The sequence below is a fragment of the Nestor notabilis genome, unplaced genomic scaffold (genome assembly GCF_000696875.1).
Source record: "Nestor notabilis isolate BGI_N333 unplaced genomic scaffold, ASM69687v1 scaffold3438, whole genome shotgun sequence".
NCBI classification, from domain to species: domain Eukaryota; kingdom Metazoa; phylum Chordata; class Aves; order Psittaciformes; family Psittacidae; genus Nestor; species Nestor notabilis.
Genome location: NW_009940390.1, coordinates 404 through 25,888, shown reverse-complemented (window position 1 = coordinate 25,888; position 25,485 = coordinate 404). Strand labels below are relative to the sequence as shown.

Below are 25,485 nucleotides of genomic sequence, written 5' to 3'. Positions count from 1 at the left end.
TAACATGAATTAACTAGTGACTGTTGCACTTACAAGTTATTTTTAAGTTAAAATGGGAATAAAAGGCATGATCTGAGAGTTTTCAGATCATCTTTCCAAGGACATGGGGTGTCGAAGTGGACTTGGTCTTGGTAAAGAGTTCTGGAAAAATTACTTGTTCTGTTAGGCAAAATGAAAGGGAGAGAGAATAAATCCTAGTCTCATTTTCCTTATCACTCACAACTCTTAAATAATTGGTCTATCTATCACAGTATCCAGGATGTCCCATGCCTTTGTGACTTGTCATCTAAACTGGGGGGTCCCTTCCCGGCTGGTTCACTTTGTTCTCCTCTCGTTCTGTTCCTCCATCTCACCAAAAGCCTGAGCCTTTCTCTTGATAAGCCTCTGTCAAGTACCACTGAACCTTTGTTTGCCTGTTTTGAGGATTTCCTACCTGTCTGAAGGTAATTTGAAATGGTTTCTCTGTTCAAACTTCTATTTGGAATACCTATTAGTTTTTCAAAGTGCAGTCATTAAGACTGTAATAGCTAATGGTTGCTTTGTAAATGTCCTCAGAGGTATAAATAGACTCTTCTATCGTTGCATAACAATTGCCTACAATTTAGAATAGAGGACATCATCAGTCTTCCAGTACAGCCGCTAATGCATTTTGTGAACTTGGATGATCTCTGTCTGCCTCATTTTTTTTTTTTATTTCTAAAATGGAAACAGTAGTATTTTGCCTAGCTAACGTTCACAGGGGAAAAAGTCCCTCCCCTCCCCCCCTTTTTTTTTTAAATGCTTTCTAATTCACAGATTAAATGATCTGGAGACAGAAACAGAGTGAAATTATTGTCGGAGAAAAATCTCAGGTCTTCAAAGTGAAAGGAGATCTCCATGCATTTAAAATAAACTAAGGGACATACTACATTAAAACAGTAGTTACAGATGTAGTTCACAACAGACTGTTAAGGACAAAAGTTACCATTACTGCCATGTCTAGGTCTCCCTTCATATGCTTCTGTTTAGATAAGAACTGTAATACAATCTGTTCTCTTTCATGCAGGCACAGGCTTGCTACAGGAAGTGGTATATCTAGTGAGTCAGGGAGCTGATCCAGATGAGATTGGACTAATGAATATAGATGAACAACTTCCAGTCCTAGAGTACCCTCAGCCTGGTCTGGACATCATCAAGGTACAATTTATTGCAAAGAAAGTCTTTCAGCATTTGGTTATCTTTTTCCTCTGTTCCATATTTATCACTTCATTTCATCCTGTGTTGTTCTTTTCATCGCTGGACTTACAGAGTTTGTTGGAATCATTCCACGTATTACTAGGTTATTTTAAAATTGATTTTATTAAACTTTGTTATACTGTAATGCTTTAGAAGTTTCTCCATGTCCTAAATACCTTGGCAGTGGGTTTTCTGAATAGAAGTTCTAGGCCTGCCTTGCTTAGGTAAACAGAAGCTGCCCAAATGAGGCAAATTTTCTTCAATTCCTTCCCTGAATTTGCAAAAGAGGAACTACAGATGCAGAGATCCATGGATCTATAGACCAACCGCTCTGAATTTGCACATCTAAATCCTCTGAGTCCGAGGACTTGTGGATCTACAGACTCTGTACGTGTAGTTTGAGGAGTTTGAAATACACTGCATGAAATGACACTCACACTATTAAGAATCACTCAGAGACTAGTACCATGGCATGTAAGTGTGATCCTTTCACTGCTGCAACTACTAGTGATACAGGCATATGGTGGAATGATTAGGCAAAATATGGGACTCCATCCTATAACTGCTGCAGTGCTTATTGAACTGAGCTAGCTAAGGCTGGCACAGATAGATTTTAGCTGCTTCTGGTCAATGACAGCTGCGGCATCAGCCTGCTTTAGGCTGAGGCTATTCAGGGGTTGGAGGTTTGCTTTTCTTTTTCACCTCTGTGACACCTAGTCCAATGAGACCTTAATGCTACCTTGATGCATTGTAAGTGGTGGCAATAGTGAGAGGTTTAGTTTGAGATTACGCATTATCTATACAATGTGCTAGCAACTTGATCCCGTATGGATTTATGCAGGTTTTAACTACTAGAATATGATTTGTGTCATGAGATGATTTTGTATCAAGTTATAGAAAAATAGTCTGAAAGATGTTCACACACTCAGATAAGAATTTGGATTGTCTGGGCCTAAATCTGAAGATAAATAAATTGCACAAGTAAAATTTTGAAGAAGTTAAGGGTAGGATTTTCAGAGCTTCTAATATTTTTCGAGGAATTTTAGTGGAATCATCACTGGAAACAAAGTTAATTTCCTACTAAGAATCTTCAACTATGACACTTTCTTCCTGAGAAGGTTCCCCCAAACGAACAAAAAGCCTCAACACATTATCCAGCCCTTCAGTATTAAAAAACAAGGTGTAATTCCCTGACGTAATTTATGGTCCCAGACCCCTGTTAATTTAAGAAGTGAATTTTGTGTATGTGACTCACTGTTGTAAAGACCTTCAAGCATGATAGTTCAGGACAGCTCAGGATATGCCAAAAACTAACTCACAGTAAAAAATGTTTCTGTCTGCTTGTATTTTAGGAACTGACGTCTCCTCGCCTTATAAAAAGCCACCTACCGTACCGGTTTTTGCCTTCAGACCTCCATAATGGCAATTCAAAGGTAAAAATGAAATGAAGTCATGATTGTTTAATTATTTTGGCAATGGTTGCTTAAGCACTTTGGTAAACAGGGTTGTTGGGGGAAAGCTTTCAATAAGATGTGGGTTTTTTTCCCCCATCATAGGTAATATACATGGCTCGCAACCCCAAAGACCTGGTGGTGTCTTATTACCAGTTTCACCGCTCCCTGAGGACCATGAGCTACAGAGGAACGTTTCAGGAGTTCTGCAGAAGGTTTATGAATGACAAGTGTAAGGAGCTGTTATCTCTGCATATGCTGTTACATACTTATTTTCATCTCTGCATTCCTTCTGCAAGTACAGAAATGAACCGGATAAAGGTGCATTTGTTTTGCATATACAGCCAGGAGGTTACTACAGGTAGTGCTACATAGACTTAGATTTGTCCATGCAAACTATGACCATGCCTTGTAAATAATTGCCTTAGAACATTTGACCCCATGGGCTCCGCAGTGTACCACTTAGGTCAGGTAAAATTCCGATCTACTTTTCTAAAATTCAGTTTGCAAGGTACTGAGTACCTTGTGAGAAGTGGTGAATACTCTCAGCATCATTTGATTTCAGTTGTACCTCACTGTTAGCTACTTCTCAGGAGTCCTTCTGTTCCTCAAGGGTTTGTTTTTTTTCCTGGGAATTCCTTTACTACTTTTATTTCATCCAAAACCTCAGTGTTTGTCCTTTGCAAGATACCAGTTAACACACAAAAATCTCTAGTTTGCGTGAGATTGATGTGGAGTACATTAGTAAGTTGAAGTGAGCCCCTGTAAAAAGGCAGCTGCAGGCTGCTACTGTCTGACAAATACACCTCTATAACAAGAATATACTAACCTGCTTTACAGCAATTCATCAGCTGCTTACCCAGTATCTCCTTTGAGGGAGGGCTGTTTCATGATGCACCCACCCACTGTGTTCCTACTCAGGCTGCAGTGCCTTAAGGAGCTCCACTGCACTAGCTCAGTAGATTTACAGGGAGGGCAAGCCCTGTGTTCTCACATAACTGGCTGCCGCTGGGCTTTTTGCCGATGGATTGCCACGCTTTATAGGTAGGAATAGAAAAAAGAATTACTGCCTTCTGTTTCCCTACCAAATCTTCTCTACGATACTTTAATGTGACTCTAAGAATTCACTGAGTACCTTGTGCTCTGAGAGCAGGATGTCCTCTAGATCCACTGCAGTGAACTTTCCTTCAGCCTGGAATTTGGAGGAGTTGGTGCTAAAATAGCTGTATGACACTAAAGGGAAGACTGTATAATACTAAAGGGAAGAAAAAAATAAAAGCCTACCAGTGGAGGTTATTTAACAGGCCTTAAAAACCTTTGCTACTTTCTCCTGCAAGTCTGTGGAGGGTGAATAAATTTCCATCCCAACCCACCTTCAGCTTTTATTTTTGCATTCCCTCAGAATGGGATGTTTGTCTGAAGCCCATGACCAGGAACTTCTAGACTGAGGAGATGAAGGATGCATTAGAAGGTCTTCTAAGATAGGAAGAAGGTTCTGTACTCTTTTTCTTATAAGTGTCCCAGGAGTTATTTATATTTGCATCTTGTAGCAGTTAGCTGATTTATCACAACCTCCCAGAGTCAGTAAAACATCACAGTGTGTTCTGTGTCCATAGCTGTGCAAATGGAATGTTTTGCATTTAGCAAATGTTTGCACCTCATGGAAGCAATATAGCAGCAAAGAAGAAAAACCTCAAACCTTCATAAGAACTGCAAATATTGCTAGATGGAGAAGCACTGAGCCCAAATGACACAATTTCACTCTTTTTACCCCTCCTTATAACTGACAACCTTGAAACATATTCAGTGCATGTTAACTATCTTGTTTGAAAACATGAGTTGGATAGGGATTAGTCTTGAATGTGCTAGTTCTTCGGTATTATCCTCGAAAGCTTAAGGGAGTTTCTTAATAAAGCATAGTTAAACTCTACTAATAATCTTGAGGGAGATTCTTGCCTTGTACCATTAAGAGCAGCTAGGAACACCTTTTGGTTGACAAATGTGTAACTTCATGCATGAATTTCTTTAGGGGTATATGGAATGGGAATAACAAAAATTGAATTTTTCTAATACCTTTAAAATGAAAATTAGTCAGCTGATTGAAATAATCTTCCTGTGAAACTGACCTCTTTGTCCATTGAAAATATTCCAGTTACCAAAATTAAACAATTATTTTTCAAGGAGAAAATGTGGCTTCAACAAACAAACCTAAAAAGTTCAGTATTTTTCTATAGCTGCTTTGCTGAAAATATAAACTTGGCCAAAAAATATTGGGGAAGAATGTGAAAAACTGCTCACCATATTTGCTTAGCTCCTGTCTTAATTATCTGAAGTACTTTGGAAGAATTTGTCACTATTAACAAAGAAATATGCAGGATTCATTTCTCTCTGGGTTGTATTTCTGGTAATACTTGCAGCAAAAAGAATTCTCTACATAACAAATCCCAGTGTCTGAACCTCTGCTAGACATTGACTAAAGTCAGTGCAAATGTGGACTCTATCAGAGAAGTGAAAAACAAAGGAGGAAAGTTTTAGGGGGGTGAGTTAAGGCTTCCAGTAACCACTGCCTCATCAGTGCGAGGAGTACAAACCCTCCCAGCATAGCACCTCAGCTTAACTTCAACTCCTAAACTTCACACAGCAGATATGGGGAACTGAAGAGAAGCTGCTGGTGGCATGCAGGAGGTAGGAGGCATAAACTTTTCATCATTGGCAAGGCTGCACGCTGGGCCTGCTCACATCTTGTGATATGTGGGAAGTACCCCATCACATCACTCTGAGCTTTTGGGAGCATTCAACACCTCATAGGCATCTGGTTGTAGTCTGGATTTATCGTTTAATTGAGATAACTGATAACAGTGTAGCTGAAACTGCGTTCTGGCGTATGTACAGAAGTTGCATGGAAGTGTTCAGGAAGTAACATTGGAAGAGACTAGGTCTTAGATTTTAGTCAGGGGGCGGATGGGCTGACACAAAAGATTTAATGATAAATAGAATATTCTGTCAGTACAGCCTATGTTTTTTGGGAATGACCACGAAGCATTTTGTACACCTATGTGCTCGATACATGTTTAATTAAGGAGGGACAGTGGTTGTTAACAATTCTTTGTCTGTGATAGAGGATGCTCTGTAGAACTTGCCATGAATGCTGTATCTAGCATTCCTTCCAAGTAAAGGAAGCTGCAGTGTGATATTGTCATTGCAGGAATTCACACAGGTTGGAGCCACCAGCAGTTTGCCTCCTTCACAGCTATCTGTGTAATTTTTATTTCAGTTTTGTTCAATAGTCGGGTGTTACTAATACTGAGCTACAAGAGGTCAATCATGAAATATGGTGACATTTTCAGCTGAACATTTTATGATAAGTTAGTTCTTTTGAATATTCCAAACTGAGAAAAACTCTGTTTTAATTAAATTCCTTGCTGTGCCTGGCAGTGGGTCAAAACCAGATGCTGTTCTCCTGGGGCTGTGAACCACTCCAGTCAATTTATTTTTTTCTTTTTCTTTTTTTACTTTTTGGAAAGGGCTTAATAACAGAAGTATTAATTTTCCTCATGCCAATCATAATGTCTTTGTAGTGGGATATGGTTCGTGGTTTGAACATGTGCAAGAGTTTTGGGAACATCACATGGATGCCAATGTACTTTTTCTCAAGTATGAAGACATGCATAAGGTAGGTCAGATGTATCAAAAAGGTATTTTAATTACATTTAGCATCATAGTGTTTAAAATACAGAAAGTACAACATTTGCTTCTTATGTCCATGTTTGGGCTCCCTAATGTCTGTACCATTTTTGAAGCACTGGCATTCAATAGATTCTGTGGACTTCCAGCACTTTAATAAACCTAGCAATTTACTCAGAAATCTGCCTGCATCCATAGACACTCAAGTGCTCACAGAGAAGGCAGAGATGTGTAACTGCTCAGTGCTTGGTACGCTCAGTCCTGGCATTAATTTAAAAGAAATGTCTTGCAGTGTGTGTTGTATCAACAAGGGGAAGAAGTGTATCATCAGTATTTTTCCTATATATTTGGCATTTATTCTGCTTATTTGGTTGTTGTTACTGTCTTCTGTGAAACAATGTTGAAAACGATTAGAGATGATTGTGTAGTATAAGGTGAACATAATTATTTGGTCCTTAACAGTATGCTGGCTAATAAATCCACTTGTATTTTTAATCGGAAATTTAGTAGAAATACTACATAGAACATTGGGTTTCATTTCCTATTGCAATAATGTTTTTTTGAGAATTAATGAAAGTACTTCAAAATGTTTGTTTGACTGGAAAATTAAAACATAGGGAAAACACAGCTTCTATGTCTAAACTACAGAAAGGCAAAATAAGAGTATAACTCAATAAAGCTGGGTATATTATGTCAGTTTTACAGAGCCTTCTGATAGAGCAGAATGCTAAAGGAAGATGTAATACAATCAGAACAATTAAAAAGGTTAAGTAGAATTTATTTCAAACCCATGGTTTGAATAATGGTATATTCCTAGCCAGGTACACTGCTGTTGAAAGCTCGTGGTGTCTAGTATCTGCCTGTTTTCTGATAAACATTGCTATGTTGCCTTTGTAACTCCAGAAGTCTTACTCATACTGAGGAACCCTGGAGTTCTGGATATATAAATTAATGACTGCTTATTCTCAGAGGCCACCTTGTTAGAACCTTTGTACCTGCCTGAATGCAGTCCCAGAAGCTAACAACGAAGGAAGGGCTGTTCTAACATTTGTAGTAATTTATTTTTATCAAGATAAAAATCAAAGTAATTTTTTATTCCTCCAAAATACACTGGTATTCCAAAGTAATGAGTTAATGGGGTGGTGTTGTCTGAAGTGGGAAGCATCAGAATTACTTTGCAGTTGCCCATTCTAATATTTGAAGAGGCGAGCTTACATGACCATGTTCTCTGCCAACCTGTCTTACCCCGATCACTTAAGTGTGTTTATTTTCAGAAAATTAGAAGGTGGCAGAATTTTGAGACAGTGGTGTTTCTACAGTTCTGCATTTCTATTTCTCACACTCATCAAGATGTAACTTATTTTGAAATATTTAAACTAATTTAAAAAGGTCGTTTAAGATACTGTAAAATAAACTGCTTTTTACATACTGTCTTACAGGACCTAGCATCGATGGTTGAGCAACTGGTGAGGTTCTTAGGAGTTTCTTATGACAAAGCACAGTTGGAATCCATGGTGGAACACTGCCATCAACTCATTGACCAGTGCTGTAATGCAGAAGCACTTCCTGTTGGCAGGGGTATGTTTAAAACCCACAGTAAAACTCTTACTGTGAAAGTTGCAAGAAGTAACTGACAACTTAGTAATCTCCAGGATGTGTTAAGATGTTGGCAAAATATTGCTGTGGAAATGATGGGAGGTAACTGACTGTTGTTGCAAATTGGGGGTTGGTTTGTTTTGAAATAAATTTAGGTAGAAGTGACTAAAAAGGATGTAAATATCCAGGATTGACAGCGTATATTCAACACCATGCACAACACTATGTTGGAGAGTCTTTGGATTACTTCAGTGTCTTGAGCTATTCATGCTGGGAAGACTGCACCACTCCTTCTGAACTTTGGCATGTCATAGTCCACACAATTTCATACAGTTTATCCTGGCCTAAAGCCTTGTTTTTAGATATATGAGATTTTCTAGAAAAGCAGATAATTCTAATAGCTTTCCTTTTTCATGAGTTTTTTCTTTTCATTGCCTACTTTAGCTGTTTAAGGTGTGTCCAGATTCTAGATGTTTATTCTGGTGAGGTCTTTCTCTAGGAATCTGAAGTGCCTTTTGATCTGTTCATACATCTGTCCTTTGATAATGTCAAGAAATCAAGTCTTCTCTCAGCTGTCTTTCTGACAAGCATAAAAGAGTGAACTCAGTAAGTCTCCCTCAAATTATTTTCTGTACAGCACTTAACAGGTCTTTTTAAATATGAGGGAATAAGATCAAGATGGTCAATTCCTGTGTCAGCTCACATATGCTTTATTCGGACATAAACCCACTTTATTGACTCATTTACTCCAGTTTTAATTGTAACTTTCTCCCTCTTCCTTTTTTTAATTGGAACTTTCTCCCTCTTCCTTGTTTGTCCATCCCTATCCATGTTAGCACTTCTTGGTACAGCATCATATGTGAAGCATGTGTTTATCGTGGCTACAAAGTCTTTTCAGAGGAATTGATTTACACGTTATTGTCCTGTACTGAGGGATATAATGATCTGAATATTTCAGTCTGTAGGAGCCCTTTCCATTCTACCTCATCCTTCATGTGATCTGCAAATTACGGTAGCTGCAATTTTTATAATTGCTTTCAAATCTCCGATAAAAGTTTAAAGTGTCGTCAGTCCTTCGTGACTACCAATTCTGAGTTAGGCAGTAGTTTATGCATTTATCGTGCATTTTGTCAATGTATTTCTATTCAAACCACTAAAATCACTTGCCTTACAAAAGTCTATTGTATGTTTGTATTCACCTTTAATCAGTCAAACTGTAATCTTACCAACACTCAGATTTGTTGAGAGCAAGTTTGCTTTCCCATGAAAGCAGGTTCACTGGTATTCTGTACTGCCTTTGTGTCTGTCTTGGGAGACCCTTATGCCAGTTTTCCATTGCTCAACTCAAACTATTGTCAGTTACTGACCCAGGATAACTTGTGCTCTTTGCACGTTGGCACAAATATTTCAGAATGTCATGCTTGGAAGAAAGCCATTGCTCATACCTCCTTGCAGGTGACTTTGCACACCTGGTATGGAAAGGCTCTTGGTGCATTCTGTAGGGGCTGTACACTCCAGTTATTACAGTAGGACCTGGAAACCAGATTCCGGATTCCTGGGCAGATCACAGAATCATTAGGGTTGACCTCTGGGGATCATCCAGTCCAACTCCCCTGCCAAAGTAGTGCCACCAAGAGCAGGTTACACAGGAACATGTCCAGGCAGGTTTTGAATATCTCCAGAGAGGGATGCTCCACAACTCCCTGGGCAGCCTGTTCCAGAGCTCTGCCACCCTTAGCGTAAGGAAGTTCTTCCTCATGTTGAGGTGAAACTTCTTGTGTTTCAGTTTATGCCCATTGCTCCTTGTCCTGTTGCTGGGCACCACTGAAAAGAGTCTGGCACCATCATCCTGGCACCCACCTTTGAGATATTGATCTGCACTAATGAGGTCCCCTCTCGGATTTCTCTTCTCTAAACAGGCCCAGCTCCTGCAATCTCTCCTCATAAGAGATGCTCCAGACCCCTGAGCATCCTTGTGGTCCCCCACTGGACCCTCTCCAGTAGCACCTTGTCTTTCTTGTACTGAGGAGCCCAGCTCTGGACACAGCACTCCAGATGTGAGCTCACCAGGGTCAGTAGAGGGGGAGGATCAGCTCCCTCGACCTGCTGCCACACTCCTCCCAATGCACCCCAGGATACTATTGTCCCTCCTGGCTGCAAAGGCACTCTGTCAGGTCATAGTCAATTTATCATCCACCAATACTCCTGGGTCCCTCTCAGCTGAACTGCTCTCTAGTTCTCTGTAACAACTGGGATATGGCACCTCTTTTTGCTCCAGCTCATGGTAATGATGAGTTCCTGAAATAAATATCTCAAGTTTGCTGGTTTAAGGTAAAATTCCAGTGAAGGCAAAGTAGTTTCACTGAAAGACCTAATATATTTCCTAGAGTTTCTGCTACAGTCTCCACTGTATGGTGTGTTTTCCTGCTTTTAGTTACCTTGCTTTCAGCTCCTATCCTAACCTCCCCTTACTACTTAAAACTGAAAATTCATCATGTAACACAACTTGTGTCTTGCGTGAAAACAGACCATCTCATTTGCAGTAGGATTTTAAGGCACATTGCCTAACTGATTTGATTACCAACCCACTTCTCTGCTATGAAGGCAAGACCACAAAGTAATGAGTCTGGTAAGACATCCTGAGGGTCATGGATAAAGTGTTCTGTGTCAGTGCAAGATTTTACAAATAACAGAGCCACGTTCTCCTTCATTGACTTACTTGCAACACGGACTCCTAGGTCTGTTCCTAACCCCCACGATCTGGAGGTCTGTGGAGTAGCAACACAGCTACATGTTATGCACAGCCCAAACCCCCCTCCTTGTTCAGTGAAAGCCAGGAAGGTGGTTGTGAAGAAAGGCAAGGTTGTAATACAAGAGAACATAGCCGATGGTGAGACCTTTCACAGGCAGGAAGGTCAGCTGCTGTCTCTGCTGGCCCTTCATCTCCACCCAGATAAACAGGGTGATGACAACTTTTTCTGCATGCACCATTCTGTACGTGGCATTAGTGTCTGTAGTGGAGCCTGCAAACCCCCAGTCAAGGGGCAGAGCCTCCTATTTGTACTGCCTACAAAGCTTTCAAAAAGAAGCCTCCATTTTGTAATAGAGAAGGAAGGGAGCTACAGCAGTTAATGTAATATTTTGTCATGTGTTCACTGTGTGCTTTTTATTAAAAATAGCCTTCTTTTGAATTTGTTTTGTTTGCTGTCTCTGGCTTTTACAATATTTTGTTACTTCAGAACGCAGCTTCATTAACAGTGCTTTGTTCCTTCTCTGTTTGTTTCTGTGACAAAGAATGGTGGCAGTAACATGACAGCTTATTGTAATTTGTTTCAAATATTTTTAATTTGTCATTAGTTACATTTACTTTATTATTTTGCTTTATTTTAGTTCTTCATTTTTTTTTCTTTTAGCACATTGATCTTTACTCTGAAGATAAGCCTGAGCTGCTGTGAAAGCAGAACAATGATTAGATATATTACTTATATTTGACTCTTATCACATCATAATTTACACAGTTGCATGATTCAAATCATAAACCAGGTGGGTGACCTTTTGACAAGCTATCAATTCATATTGTTAAAAATAAAGATGTTACAAATAATCCACTGTCTATGTCCTTTATAAAACTTGTCATTTGTCCGTATGTGTTGTTAGGGAGATTCAGAAATAAAAGGCTTCTCTTTTCCAAGCACAGGAAGGAAATGTTTTATTATCATTGTTGAAGGGGAAAACCAAGCTTTTATGTTTCATGCTGTACTTCATGCAATTATAGTTGTCAGAGCAAAACTGAAATCAGTATCAGATGTTTTATGATTGCAAGTGTTCCCTTAAATGTTTGTGAGTTTGTTTTTTGTTTTTTTTTTAATGCAGAAATAGTTTGGTGAAAACAATAAATGATGCATTTTCAGTCAGTTTCAGGTTCTTTTGATCTTTGGATCCTGAAAACAAACCAGAACACTTATCATACCTTCAGGAGTTTTAGGAAAACTCTGATTTCATAAAATGGCCCTTGCCACACATACATATGCTATCATGTTAGTATGTAATTTGTAGATGCTGCAGACAGTTTTGTCTTTCGACTCAATTATAGAGTTGCTGTGTAAAAGCAATCGTAATTAAATTAAATGGGTATTCTTACGCATCAAATGTATAATTAAGCTCCCTGCATGTAGTTTTGTTCTTGCTGTTATGATTAAACTCTCTGGTAGCACAGTCCCAATTCTCCTTTCATTTATTCCAGTTGAACAAGCCTGGATCTTGTCTTTATTTATATCCAACATAAATGAGAAGAGAATTGGGCTTCTCAGTCTGGTTACTCTAAGGGGTTTATTCACCAGCAAGTAACCCTGGCTGACTTTGAGTTAAATAAATTTTGGACTGCAGTGGAGCCGTGGTTAAGGGGGCTGCAGCCTTTGCCATCAGGTTATGTTACTAGTTGGGTTCAGTAGAGTAGAATACTCCATACAAGGAAAAAGCGTTCAGTATGCGTATTTCATCTACCAGAAGCTTCCTATTCCTTGTGTACAAAATTAAATTTAAATGGGACATGCTGGGTGCATGGCACTTGTTCTCTTCTGAAGGTGAAATCTAGGCACTTGTATTTAACAAATGATTCTCTCCATATTGAGAAACATAAATTAATCTGTTGAATTGATCTTTAAACATAAAATAGAAATTAGTAATGGTATTACATGTCGATAAGCAGAATTCAATAATCAGTTTAATACTCTGCATTCCATGTACCTTTTTGGATAGTTCTCTAACCAGTGTATGCTGGAGGCACAATCACTTTGAGATGTGTTCATGTTAGCTGTCAGAATCATTGATACATAACAATGTATTGTCTGATTGACAGCCATAGTTTGCACTGAAACCATAAATGCACTTTTAAATGAATACCCAACCCCAAATCTGTATTAATTTCTGATTCAGGCTAGAGTAAACTCTAACAAAAATCTGAATTTTTCCTGTATAATACTTGGCTGATGCAGATACTGAGGTGTATGGTGCTTATTTTAAGGCTTTGTAAGGGTTGTAGCGGGGCAGTTGGGTTAGTCAGTGAACAGCCGTAGGTCTCACTGAGCTTTCAATGAAAGCTAAGACTGATTAGCATCTCACAGGTGATACTTAGTGCCCTGCACAATTAGACTGTAGGTATTTGGTGTCCTGTTATGTCTGCTCTCTGACTTGTGTTCCTTCTCTCCATTTCAGGACGAGTTGGGCTATGGAAAGACATCTTCACTGTTTCAATGAATGAGAAATTTGATTTAGTTTATAAACAGAAGATGGGAAAATGTGACCTCACGTTCGATTTTTATTTATAAAAAATGCATGCATATGATATCCAAATATAGCTAGAAGTGCTTTATGCATTCATTTATTACCTGCTGGATAAACTACTGTAGCTATTATGTGTAACAAGATTTAAAGAAAGAAAAACAATCAAAGTAAATCATATCAGATACAATTATCTTTGATCCTAAACAGCTGTTATCTTCTAGTATTTTAATCCTTTGTTCACATGCAAGAACTTCCTAGACAATACTAGAATATTCAGCTGTTATGGAATGTATTATATACGTATAAGGTATGTATCATATATGCAACTAGAATGTACACCTTTTCAGCCCCACATTGCTTATTTAATGTGTTTTATAATAGCTTTTCACTAGAACCTAAATAAATGGCCATAAACCAAATAAAAAAGTATTTCAGAGGGAAACAAGTAACAGGCCAAAACCGTGTGCTGGAATGATCTCAGGGGTTAATCGTCACATTTATTTTTATAGCAGGCATATCAAGTATAAATAAATCCCATTCCAAAATAGTAACTGATCAAAGTGGGGTTCACATTAGGTTCTGTACACCCTTATCTGTATAATTTGAGTAGGTTCTGTGCACTGGCATACTCTGCAAGACAGGCCTTCTTATGAAGTATAGCTGTGATTGTCACTCTAATCCCCAAACCCACCCATACTTTCATGGATGACAGCACACAGCTGTCTGCCTGATGAATGAAGTTCAGTTCCATGCTGAAGGTCAGCAAACAGAAGCTTCTTAAGCCCCCCCCCCAGCTCTTAATTCAGTCCCTCAAAACGGGGCTTAAAAGCAAGGCTTCTGCTGCAGGGTTTTTCTTGAGGAATCAGTCTCTGACCTGTGTAGATGTGAATTTCACCCATTAGATATAGTAAGAGAAGATAAGGTGCTAGATATCTTCTAGTTCCACTAACAGTTAAGGGCACTTAGCGCTGTTTACGGTTTGTATAGACCCAAGTGGAAGATGAACATACATGCCAGCCTAAGTAGGCAAAGGAAACAGCAGCAGTGAAGGAAGATAGTTTTAAAATATGCCACCAGGTGGGAGTATTGCACATATTTTCATGCAGAATACAGTTTCAGTAATCGTTAGCCATGACTGGTCTGGATTGTAATCAGGATTCAAGTCTCTTTAATCTTTGTTTATTCTCTGTGACAAGTGCACAGCCTGAAGCAGGCTGCTATCACTATTAAACTCTCCAGAATTACTTTATTGTTCCATTAGGTAATGACATGTATGCTTTATAGGTTCTCGGCTGCAGGAGGCCCATTTTTGCTAGTCAAATAGTCAGGCACGCCAAAAGCCATGAGGAAGGACTAGCAGACTTTTAGTGTTTCAGTTCTGTTGGGAAACTGTCAGTTCAGCAACTGGCAAGTGGTGTAGCATGATGTGGCTTGACAGCACTTTTCCTTGTATATTTGTGAGTGAAAATGCTTTCAGTGAAATTTTATTTCTATTTTTATATTTTTAGTACTGTATGAATATTAAGCACTACACATTATATTTCTGTGCGTGCTTGCTTGCTTATTGAATAAAGGGTGTGTTCCATGAATTGTGGTTTGCTCATTTTCTAGACCTCCTACTCAGGCCAGGTAACCTTTGTACAAGCCATAGATTCTCTCCCCTACCCACACCTCCTAACTTAAGACAGAAGAAACACAGAAAGATGGCATCAACTCAGATGACCATCTGATGCAATGAGCTGCTTCTGGCAGCGGCCCATAATGAATGCCTGTGCGAGACTACACTAGAGAGCACAGAACTCTGTGAGTATCTTTGTGCGAGACTACACTAGAGAGCACAGAACTCTGTGAGTATCTTTGTGTTTAATAGAGCTACTCTTTCCTACCCCTTGACTGCGGCCCTCTGTGCTAGCAGGTGATGAAATTCATCCGAGAGTCGAAAGTGTGGTCAGTGACCATTCCCAGATAAGCTATGCTGATACTCTGTCTTTGGATGTCTGGTCCCTGAAAGCATTTCAGTCTTTCTGCTAACATCCATAGATAGTAGAGCACCTTCCTATTTTGACAACTTGAACTGTCAGGACTCAGCCAAATGTCACCATGACTCTATACAAACGGAGACACCCCTTAGCCAGATGCGCCATGTTGCTTCTGGAGAGAATGCCTCATTGATCCAAACACATTGCAAATCAAGAACAAAAATACCAGAAAACCAAGAGAATGGTTCTTTCTCTCCTCAGCATTCAATTTTGTTAAGCTGCTTCTGCTAAGTGCTGCAGAGTTAGTGCACTAGCGAGATTCATTGTAGTTATGCAGCTGGGCGCCCATTTAGTGATACAAATCTGAAGACACAGGGAGGATTTGGAGGCTTCGTTGCAATCAGATTTCAAATCACCAACAGGCACTCCCCCCACTTCTTCCTCTCCTACTCCTGGAGGGATGGGGAGGAGAATCAAAAGAATGTAACTCCCACGGGTTGAGATAAGAGCAGTCCAGTAACTAAGGTATAATACAAACCACTACTGCTACCACCAATAATAATGATAAGGGAAATAACAAGGGGAGAGGATATAAAACTAAAAGGGAAAAAGGGAAAAATAAACACAAGTGATGCACTGTGCAATTTCTCACCACCTGCTGACCGATACCCAGCCCGACCCGAGCAGCGATCTGGGCCTTCCGGTTTACTCCCCCAAGTTTATATACTGGGCATGACGTGCTGTGGTATGGAATAGCCCTTTGGCCAGTTTGGGTCAGGTGTCCTGTCTCTGCTTCCTCCCGGCTTCCCCTCCTCCCTGGCAGAGCATGAGACTGAGAAAGTCCTTGGTCAGAGTAAACATTACTGAGCAACAACTAAAACCATCGGTGTTATCAGCGCGGTTCCCAGACTGAAAGTCAAAAACACAGCACTGCCCCAGCTACTAAGAAGGAGAAAAATAACTGTTAAAGCCAAGCCCAGGACAACTGGATCAACCAGGTACACATCAAGGCTTTGGCCATGAGGCCCCAAGAAAGCCCAAGGGCTGTGCTGAGCACCACCGTGGCTCCTGCTCTGCATCTTCAGTCAACAAGGTATCTCAAATGTCAGCTGCATTATGTTGCTTGCATCAGTGAGAGCCCCCCAAAGCATCAACATCAAGGAACTGATGGGAAACTAATCTAGGTAAGAAATTTTTGCACGGTTTTGTATACAAAAGGTTTAAGTGTTGATTGCAGTGAAGTTGGGCAATAAAGGGGAAAGAAAGAAAAAGCTAATGAGTAACCATTAAAGATTCTCAGCACATGCGTATAAGCATCACAAGACAACATGGCACCAATAGTTCTGGCAATAATTATAAAGATTTATAGTCTTGAGTCACCATTATTATAAGCCATTCAGTCCTGCTGGGCTATAAACAATGCCAGTTAGTAACTACTAACAAAAGTCTAGAGGGAGGATTGAGGAACAGCATTTGCCTCTTCAGTCAAAAGAAAAAGGCTAATCAGAGATTCAGATGAATCAAATAACATTTACAAAAAAATCCCAAACCCCATTACCATAGCCATGGGAAGGACACAGTACAGAAATGATCTCACTACATAACCCATTTGTTTTCTTTACCGCAGGATCTGCAGAGTGGTGTCCTCTAGAGCCTGAATCATTAAATGTGTGCAGATGAGCATTTTCTGCTACCTGTCATGGTGTATATCACACAGAGAGAATAGAAATAAATGCAAACACTAGTCAGCTCATTCTGGCACTGGAAAGTAAGTTTGCAAAAATAAGCACCTTCATTTAAAAATAGAACTTACCCAGATTTCGGCATAGTGAGGTTTAGACCTCAGTGCCGGGTCATACTCCAGTAAAAACTGTTGTTCTGCCTTCAGAGAGCAGCAAGGAAGTCAACAACACTAATGCCACTCTGCCCTGGCCTATCTGCTTATAAATCACCCCTCTAATCTAAAAGATGGCATCACGGGGTGAGTGATGGCAAATTCTGCAGGCAGACTGAAACAAGGCCTCTTTCCAGTTCTCAGGCTTGAATTGTACCTCAGTCAACATAACATCCAGTGTCCTTCTGAAAGCATCAGAGCTGTGTGGTCTTTAAAAACACATGCAAGAAAAGTTCACAAAACCACAGGGCAATTTTCTATGCTTTAGGACTCCAGCATGTGGGAATTACTATTAGCAGTGTGGGACTCCTTACCACAAGTCTTTTTAAGAAACAGTGAAGCTGTTTACACCATCGGATAGACAAAAGAAAGGAGAGGCCTTTGTACTCCCTGCTCATGCAGGAACCTACATGAGGTTCTTTTGGTAAGCTGTGCTCCATCAGTTTCATTTTTCTGGGCTTTGCCACTTCATCGATGTTTAAAGTTGTAAAGCTGCGCAACAGCTTTTGCTGGAGTTCTCACTGTGCACAGATGACAAGCCATGGGAATGCACGCCTGAGTAGTTTTAGAAGCTACCACCTCCAGCTGCCCATTCTGCCTCTCTGCCAGAAACGGACACCGTGGAGGAGAAAGCAGAAGCAAGTGTGTGCTGGCTCCTCAGCTGCTGTAATTTACAGGCTGACAGTAACTTCAACCGATATGGATGGTGGGTTTAGGTAATAGGCTGATTTGTGAATTGCAGCTTCAAGGAGCCAAAGCATGTAATTGGGTGCTGCCCTGGATGGGAAGTGATGACCCAGGGCCTTGTCAGAGCTCTTCTCAAGACCTCTACAACCAGCCAAATGCAACCTCTGCTTGGGAACAGTTGAGCTGAGTTTCACCTGTGAAAGATGGTCTATAGAGGTGGAATCATGTCCTTTGGCAAGAAGGGGAGACAGTTCCACGCTGCCAAATGGAGTGAATTAACTAAAACCTACTTTTGGAAGGAATATTGTTTTGTATGAGGGAGTGCTGCAGTAAGACAGCCTGTGTGACAGCATGCAAGATGCAGACAGAACGGTAATGTAGTGGCAGCTGACTGTTCAGAGTGATTCTAATCACAATCACTGATATGCTGACTTGCTTGATATGCGTTGTATGAGTGATATTCAAAGTAACTGCCACCTAGATGTTAAATCCACTGTCACCATCCCTGTCACATACTCAGCTTTTGCCAGCACTGAACATAAGATGACAATTTAATCCTTGCACACAGATAACAGTAACACAGCTGGTGTAAAAGTGTGCTAAGACTTCAACCCTTGCAGGCCTTACACCTGCTTTCATACAGCTTTGGAAAAGAGTTACCCATAATATATGTGAGACCTCCAAGAACTCAGCACGAGTCAACCAATTAGAAGAAAACAAGAACCAAGGAAAATTATTAGATTTCAAGCTCCGTTGGGAAGGCAGTATTTTATTTTTGCCCATATATTACATCATCAAATGGTTATGGCTGAATACATAAAAATTTACCAGAGGAAACAAAGGTGATGATGAATATTCCCTATTCAAAGCTTGACCACTCCAGATTTTAACTTTTCCCAGGTTGTTCATGTACCACTCTTGTTTCCTTCTGCACCTTAGCTGTTTCTGGTGCTGTGCCCTCCCCTTCTCCCCCCAGAAAAAGAAAAGCAGTTCTAACATTTCTGAAGCCAACAGTCCTGGAAATGCTGCAGGAAACTTTCACTTCCTGGGATTGCCACTACTCCATAGTTGGTAGGATTTAAACCCACAGAAGGGGATCCACAGTGGGTTTCCAGTTCACCTTTAACCACCCTGCTCCAGCCACACCTGCTTAGGGGTTGGTCTCTCCTAACAACCAGACCCTTTTGGACATGTTCATTGTTTCCTCAGTAAATCCCAGTGAGATTAGAGACTAAAACTAGTTCTGACTTTATCTTTAGTATTAAAGACCTGTGTAACCTCTGTATTCTAAACAGAATGAAAAGAGAAGTTGTGGGTGACCTAATAACACCCCCTCGGCTACTCCTCAGTGCTGGACACAGCCAATGGGCACACTGATGTACAGCAAGAATGGAATTTGCCATGGTGATAACAGTGCCTGGCTTGATTAACAACATCAGTTAGGAAAACAAGACATTGTAAAAGCAATACCTTCATTAACCCTGAAAGAAGAGAAAAAAGGACTGATAAAAGGAGCATATCTGCACTAGAAGGTGCCAAAGACAAAATAAATATCAGAAAAACAAGTAGTTAACAAGAAACAGCAGTAACTGGGTGAAAGGTAAAAGTGACAGGGGAAGATCACAACCACTGGCTCAATTCAGGACTGAAAAAGCTTGCTTCCCCACACCTTCACAGAGCATGCCTGCTAATTTACATGGCAAGCAAGAAGGATTTACCCAAAAGAAGACAGAGTTCTAATTAATCATATATTCGGTAACTTTTGACCAATTAAAAGTTATTTCTTTGTTCTCTGAAATGTATATAATCGGATACATACAAAAATCATGTATAGGGGCTACCACAAGCCAAACGAAGCACGTGATTGGGAAAAGCCAGCGTGGATTCATCAGGGGCAAATCATGCTCAACCAACCTGATTGCCCTCTACAACACAGTAACCTGTTTGGCTGATGTGAGGCAAGGATGGACATTGTCTACCTGGATGTCTCCAAGCCTTTTGATACAGGTTCCCACAGCCTGCTCCCAGAGGAACTGCCATGTTAGCCTTGACAAGCACTCTGTGAGGTGGGCAAGGAACTGGCTGACAGGTCACACCCAGAGGCTGGTGGTAAACAGCTCCTCCAGCTGGCAATCTGTCACTTGTGGGGTCCCCCAGGGATCAATATTGGGCCCACTGCTGTTTGATATCTTCATAAGTGATCTGGATGATAGAATCAAATGTACCCTGACCAGTCTTGCTGATGATACCAAACTGAGTGGGAAAGTGGACGCTTTGGAAGGGAGAGCCACACTGCAGGAAGACCTGGATAGGCTGGAAGAGTGGGCTAGCAAGAGCCTTTTGAAGTTCAACAAGGACAAGTGTGAGGTCTTGCACCTGAGAAAACACAATCCAGGAGTGCAGTACAGGCTGGGATCTACCCAGCTGGGGAACAGCTCTGTGGAAAGGGACCTGGGGAAGGTGGTGGGCAACAGGGCTCAGTATGAGTGAACAGTGTGCTGCTGCAGCAAAGAAAGCCAACATGATGCTGGGTTCCATCAACAAGGGCATCACCAGCAGAAATAAAGGTGTTATTATCCCACTCAGCGCTTGTCCGGCCACACCTGGACAATACTGTGTTCAGTTTTGTTCCCCACTATACAAAAAAGCTATGCACAGGCTGGAGAGAGTCCAGAGAAGAGCCACAAGGATCATCAAAGGACTGGGAAGCCTGCTGTATGAGGAAAGGCTGAGAGAGCTGGGGTTGTTCAGCCTAGAGAAAAGAAGGATCGGGGAGACCTTATCACCATGAACCAGTGTTTAAAGGATAGCTACAGAGAAGATGGAGATTCTCTTTTTTACAGGAGTCACATAGAAAAGACAAGGGGTGATGGGCACAAGTTACTCCTGAGGAAATTCCAACTGGATACAAGGAAATTTTCCACAACTAAGCCATTGGAATATTCTCCCCAGTGAAATGGTGGATTCCCCGACACTGGACACTTAAGATTTGCCTGGGCAGGGTGCTGGGGCATCTAGTCTTGGTCATGCTTTGCCAAGAAAGGTTGGACCATATGATCCTTGAGGGTCCCTTCCAACCTGGGATTCTATGATTCCAAGATGTGCCAGCTTTGTGGAGCTTCCACCTGCCACTCTGTTTTACAAAATAGCTCACAATGAAACACCTGGACTCTGTGCATATATTGGTGTTTTGCACACCGGCTCCCTGTGTTAGTCACTTTAATTAATCACTGTAATTGTCTGTCCTCTAATGATAAGCACAGCCTGAAGCAAGGCAGAAGTGCTGCACGGTTTGCTTGTACGAGACAGCTCTGGAGGCTGGGGTGGGGGACTCTGCTGGTACAGAGGGTCCTGCAAGGGTGGAGGGAAAGGTGGCTCTGAGCTTCGAGCTCTGTCATGGTGAGGGCTGCAGGTTTGGCACTGAACAAAAGACAGAGTGGCTATTGAAATCCTCCACTGTTCTCTTCAAGAAGAGTAAAGTAAGAAAACAAATGATCTCATGAGGGAGACCATCCCTACCTGCATCTGATAACAAAGAACATGGTTTATGTGTGGTTTATTCAACAGTTCTGTTTGCCAGGACTTGTTTCACCTTTTTCTGAAGTACCTGAAATGGAGAGGCTTTCTAGTTCAGGAACTCTACAGGCAAGTTGTCTGTTACCGTAGCCCAATTTAGAGCATATCCTGATAACCAGAAAGTTATCTGCACTGAGAAAGTACAAGGCAGTACAGGAGAGAATCTGTGTGCTGAAGAACTTTCTTGTATGTCGTGCTGCAGGCAGGCTTTAAATATGGGGGGATTTCTACCTTTGAAATGCAAAATTACACAGGCCTGAGCTCAAGTCTTGCCTAAGGTTAAACAACTACCTAATAATACCACAAGAGATCTTCCCTGAGGCTGAACAGCCATGAGTGGCAGGGTGTGCAGGATCTCATGGGCAAGATCCTAGGCCAGTTGGCCCTCCCATGCTTTGGAACTTCATTCAAGAACAAAGGCAAAATCCGTAAATATTAGCATAGCTTTTAGACAAGGTGTGCTGTCACCCTGTCAACACCAGAGAGGGACAACTCACCGCAGTGTGCTGGGGCTGGGCCTACGCCTACAGAGCCCTGTTCTGTAAGGGGAAGGAATAAGATGAGTCTAGATCTAATGACAAAGCACCAGACAATGCAGCTACTAAAAAGCCAAGCACAGTACCTGCCCAACACCAGCGACAAGCACAGCAGCTTCTCAAACCCCGATAACAGACACTGCAGTCACTGAAACCCCACTGACAGACATTGCAGCCACTAAAACCCCAGTGACAGACACTGCAGCCACTAAAACCCCAGTGACAGACAGTGCCCCCAGTCTAATACCAGAGACAGACACTGCAGGTGAACCAGAGAAATAAGCAATGCCAATATCAGATGACCCTATAAGCAAGATGAAAAGCAAACAAAAGGCACAAAATCCTGTGGGAGACAATGGAAACTATTTGATTACTGCCAAGGAGAAGTAACTGCTTGGCTGGAGAAGAAAGAGTTAAATAAGAAACAAAGTACAATCAAGCAGAGCAGCCCAGCTGGCTGAGGAGGAGAGAGCATAAGATACCAAGACACCTGGCTGAGGAGGAGAGAGCATAAAGATAAGAGACTGGCTACTCTGGGACTGGTTGTGAGAAAGCGAGCAGTGTTAACAAACAAACTGTAAGTCGGGAACTAAACATGATAGGCTACAAATAAAATGGTATAAAAGCTAGAGCAATAGGCTAAAAATAACTGTTGTTAGAATGGTATAAAAAGTTAGAGCAGTAGGCAATAAAGCGATTCACTGCATGAAGATGCTCTGGGTCCGTGCCTTCATCCCCCCAAAATCCAACTCACATAGCAAAGGAAGATGAAGATTCAATGCAAGAACTGGATGGGGGAGAGATATGAATGAGAGGAATTAGTACAGGAATCAGAGGAGGAGGAAATGGAAGAGGTAACTTCTCAATTGCTGACCTTAGCTGAGCCATGAGTGGCAGGGTGTGTGGGATCGTAATGCCAAGCTCCTAGGCTAGTTGTCCCCTCCTGTGCTTTGGAACTTCACTCCTGAACAAAGGCAAAATACGTAAATATTAGCAGAACATTTAGACAAGGTGTTCTGGTGTCCTGGCCATACCAGAGAGGGACAACTCACCGCAGTGTGCTGGATTAGGCCCATTCCTACAGAGCCCTGTTCTGTAAGGGGCAGGAAAAAGATGTGTCTGGATCTGTTTGCAAAGCAGCAAGACAACACACCTACTCAAACACCAGGCACAGTGGCTGCCCCAACCGCAGTGAAAAGCACAGCAGCTACTCAGACCTCAACAGCAGACACTGCAGCCACTGCAACCCGTGACAGATGCTGCAGATACTGCAATCCCAGTGTCAGAATGTGCAAATGAATCCATTTGATTCAGGTGGAGACGTGACACAATAGAGTTGCTCCCAGGTGTAGAACGGTGAAATCCCTGTCAAAATCCTTCGCAAAATTTATGGAAAAATCCTTGGCAAAGTCCCTGGCAAAAGCCTTGGCAAAAGCTCTTGGAAAAGCTGTAGCAAAATCCGTAGCAAAAGCCCCAGGAATAGCCCTGGCAAAATTACTGTGAAAACTCCCGATAAAAGTCCTGGTAAAATCAATGGCCAAAGCCTTGGAAAAAGCCCTGGCAAAAGCTTTGACAAAAGTCATGGTAAAAGCCCCAACAAAAGCACTGGTAAAAGGCCTGGAAAAAGCCCTACCAAAATCCCAGGGAAAAGCACTACCAAACTCCTTGGCAAAAGCCCTGCCAAAATTACTGGCAAAATCCACACTAAAAGCCCTGGCAAAAGCCCTGGCAAAAGCCTTTGCAAAATCCACGGCAAAATCCCTAGCAAAAGCCTTGGCAAAAGCCCTGGCAAAATCGCTACCAAAATCCTAAGGAAAAGCACTACCAAAATCCTTGGCAAAAGCTCTGGTAAAGCCTTAGGAAAAATCCAGGCTAAATCCCAGTCAAAAGCCCTGGCAAAAGTCTTGGTAAAAGCCCTGGAAAAGCCCTAGCAAAATTCCTTGGCTAAATCAACGTCAAAGTCCCTATTTAAATCCCTGGGAAAAGCCCTAGCAAAATTTCTTGGAAAAATTCCTTGCAAAACCCCTGAAAAAGTCTTGGCAAAACTCCTGGCCAAAGTCTTGGTAAAATCCCTGGCAAAATTCTTGGCAAAAGCCCTGGCAAAATCCCTGACAAAAATCCCTGGCAATGGCTCTGACAAAATCCCTGGCAAAAGCCCTGGCAAAATCTCTGGCAAAAATTCAGGTAAAAGCCCTGGCACCATCCGTGGCAAAAACGTTGGCCAAAGCCCTGGGAAAACCCATGGCAAAAGCCTTGACAAATCCTGGCAAAATCCATGGCAAAATCCCTGCCAAATTTCCTGCCAAAATTCTGTGCAAAAGGCCCGCAAGAGCCCTGACGAAAACCCTGCCAAAAGCCCTGGCAAAAGCCTTGTCTAAAATCCTGACAAAATCCCTGGCAAAATCTCTGAGAAAATCCCTGACAGAATCCTTGACAAAACCCCTGGCAAAATCCCTGACAAAAGTCCTGGCAAAATTGATGACAATATCGCTGAGAAAACCTCCAGGAAAACACCTGGCAAAATCCCTGGCAAAAGCCTTGAAAAAAGTCCTGACAGAAGTCCCGGCAAAGGCTTCCATCCACAGAGGAGAGCCTGAGAATGCCCCCACTTGCACAGCTCCTGTCCCACCCGCATGGCGGTGGTCAGCAGGTACAGAGGAGGAAGTCAGGTCCTGAGCACATGGGGTCTACATGGCCAGATGTGACCACAGGGTAGTTTCGACCAGGCTATAACGGAGCCCTGTCGCAGAGCCATTGGAGCAGCGGGCCTGCAGCCAGGGACTCTCCCCTTGGCTCCGGATGCCGTCCAAGGTGACTCCTGGAGATGGAGAGCCCTCCCTGTGTAGGTGAGTGAGTGCATTCTGGATCACTGGTCATCCAGTTTAAGAATCACCAGCGTAGTGACGAATCCCTGTGACATGAGGAAGCTGTGCTTGATGCTGGTGGCGCTTTCATTGGGTTTGACCAATAGATTTCCTTTATCCTCAGTTTTTTGGGTGCCATTTAAATTATACAGCCTATCGAGGAATTGTTAGGGAGGCAGGGATGTGCCTCTTCTCCCCCAGGGGTACGGCGGGCGACCGCGCGGTCCTAGACAGAGTCAGTGGTGTAGAGACGGGGGATGTGGTAAAGACCGTGTGCGCCATCTCGGGCAAGCGCTTGGTAAAGGCACAGGAATGTTTTGCAAGGAGCGGTTTGGAGACAGGGACTGTTTAAAAGAGGAATTGAAGAGAGAAACAGAGCGAACGCGTTTATTGGAGGAAAGAACTGAAATTACGGGGGCACGAGTGAAAAAAAAAGCAGCCAGTGTCGTCCACATTCGGAAGCTGGTTGCGGGCACAGGCCCAGAGGATTGGGGCGGGTATACGTGGGGAGATTGTGACGAGAGCAATTGTGAGGAGGTGGCGGAACTGGAGGAAAGGAACGTGCGACCTCTCATTGAAGCCAAAAGCAGACGGGTCCGCAAGGCGAGAACCCCCGACCCAGAGTCCGCGGGGCTCCTGGTCTGGATCTCAGCTCAGGAAAGTGCAAATGGAGTTTTCGCGTAAACCGGGCGAAACGGCAGCGGAGCGTTTATGGAGAGT

At 42.0% G+C, this 25,485-nt stretch overlaps 1 protein-coding gene across 1 annotated transcript; it reads left to right on the top strand.

The window, feature by feature from the left end:
* Positions 1-1,045: 1,045 nt before the first annotated feature.
* SULT4A1 (sulfotransferase family 4A, member 1) lies at positions 1,046-13,648 on the top strand (the record flags this gene model as incomplete). Its single annotated transcript, XM_010020310.1, has 6 exons — positions 1,046-1,176; positions 2,568-2,648; positions 2,772-2,898; positions 6,245-6,339; positions 7,790-7,928; positions 13,161-13,648. Coding segments are annotated over 6 exons (686 nt in total), but the record flags the coding sequence as incomplete, so codon positions are not given.
* Positions 13,649-25,485: the final 11,837 nt, after the last annotated feature.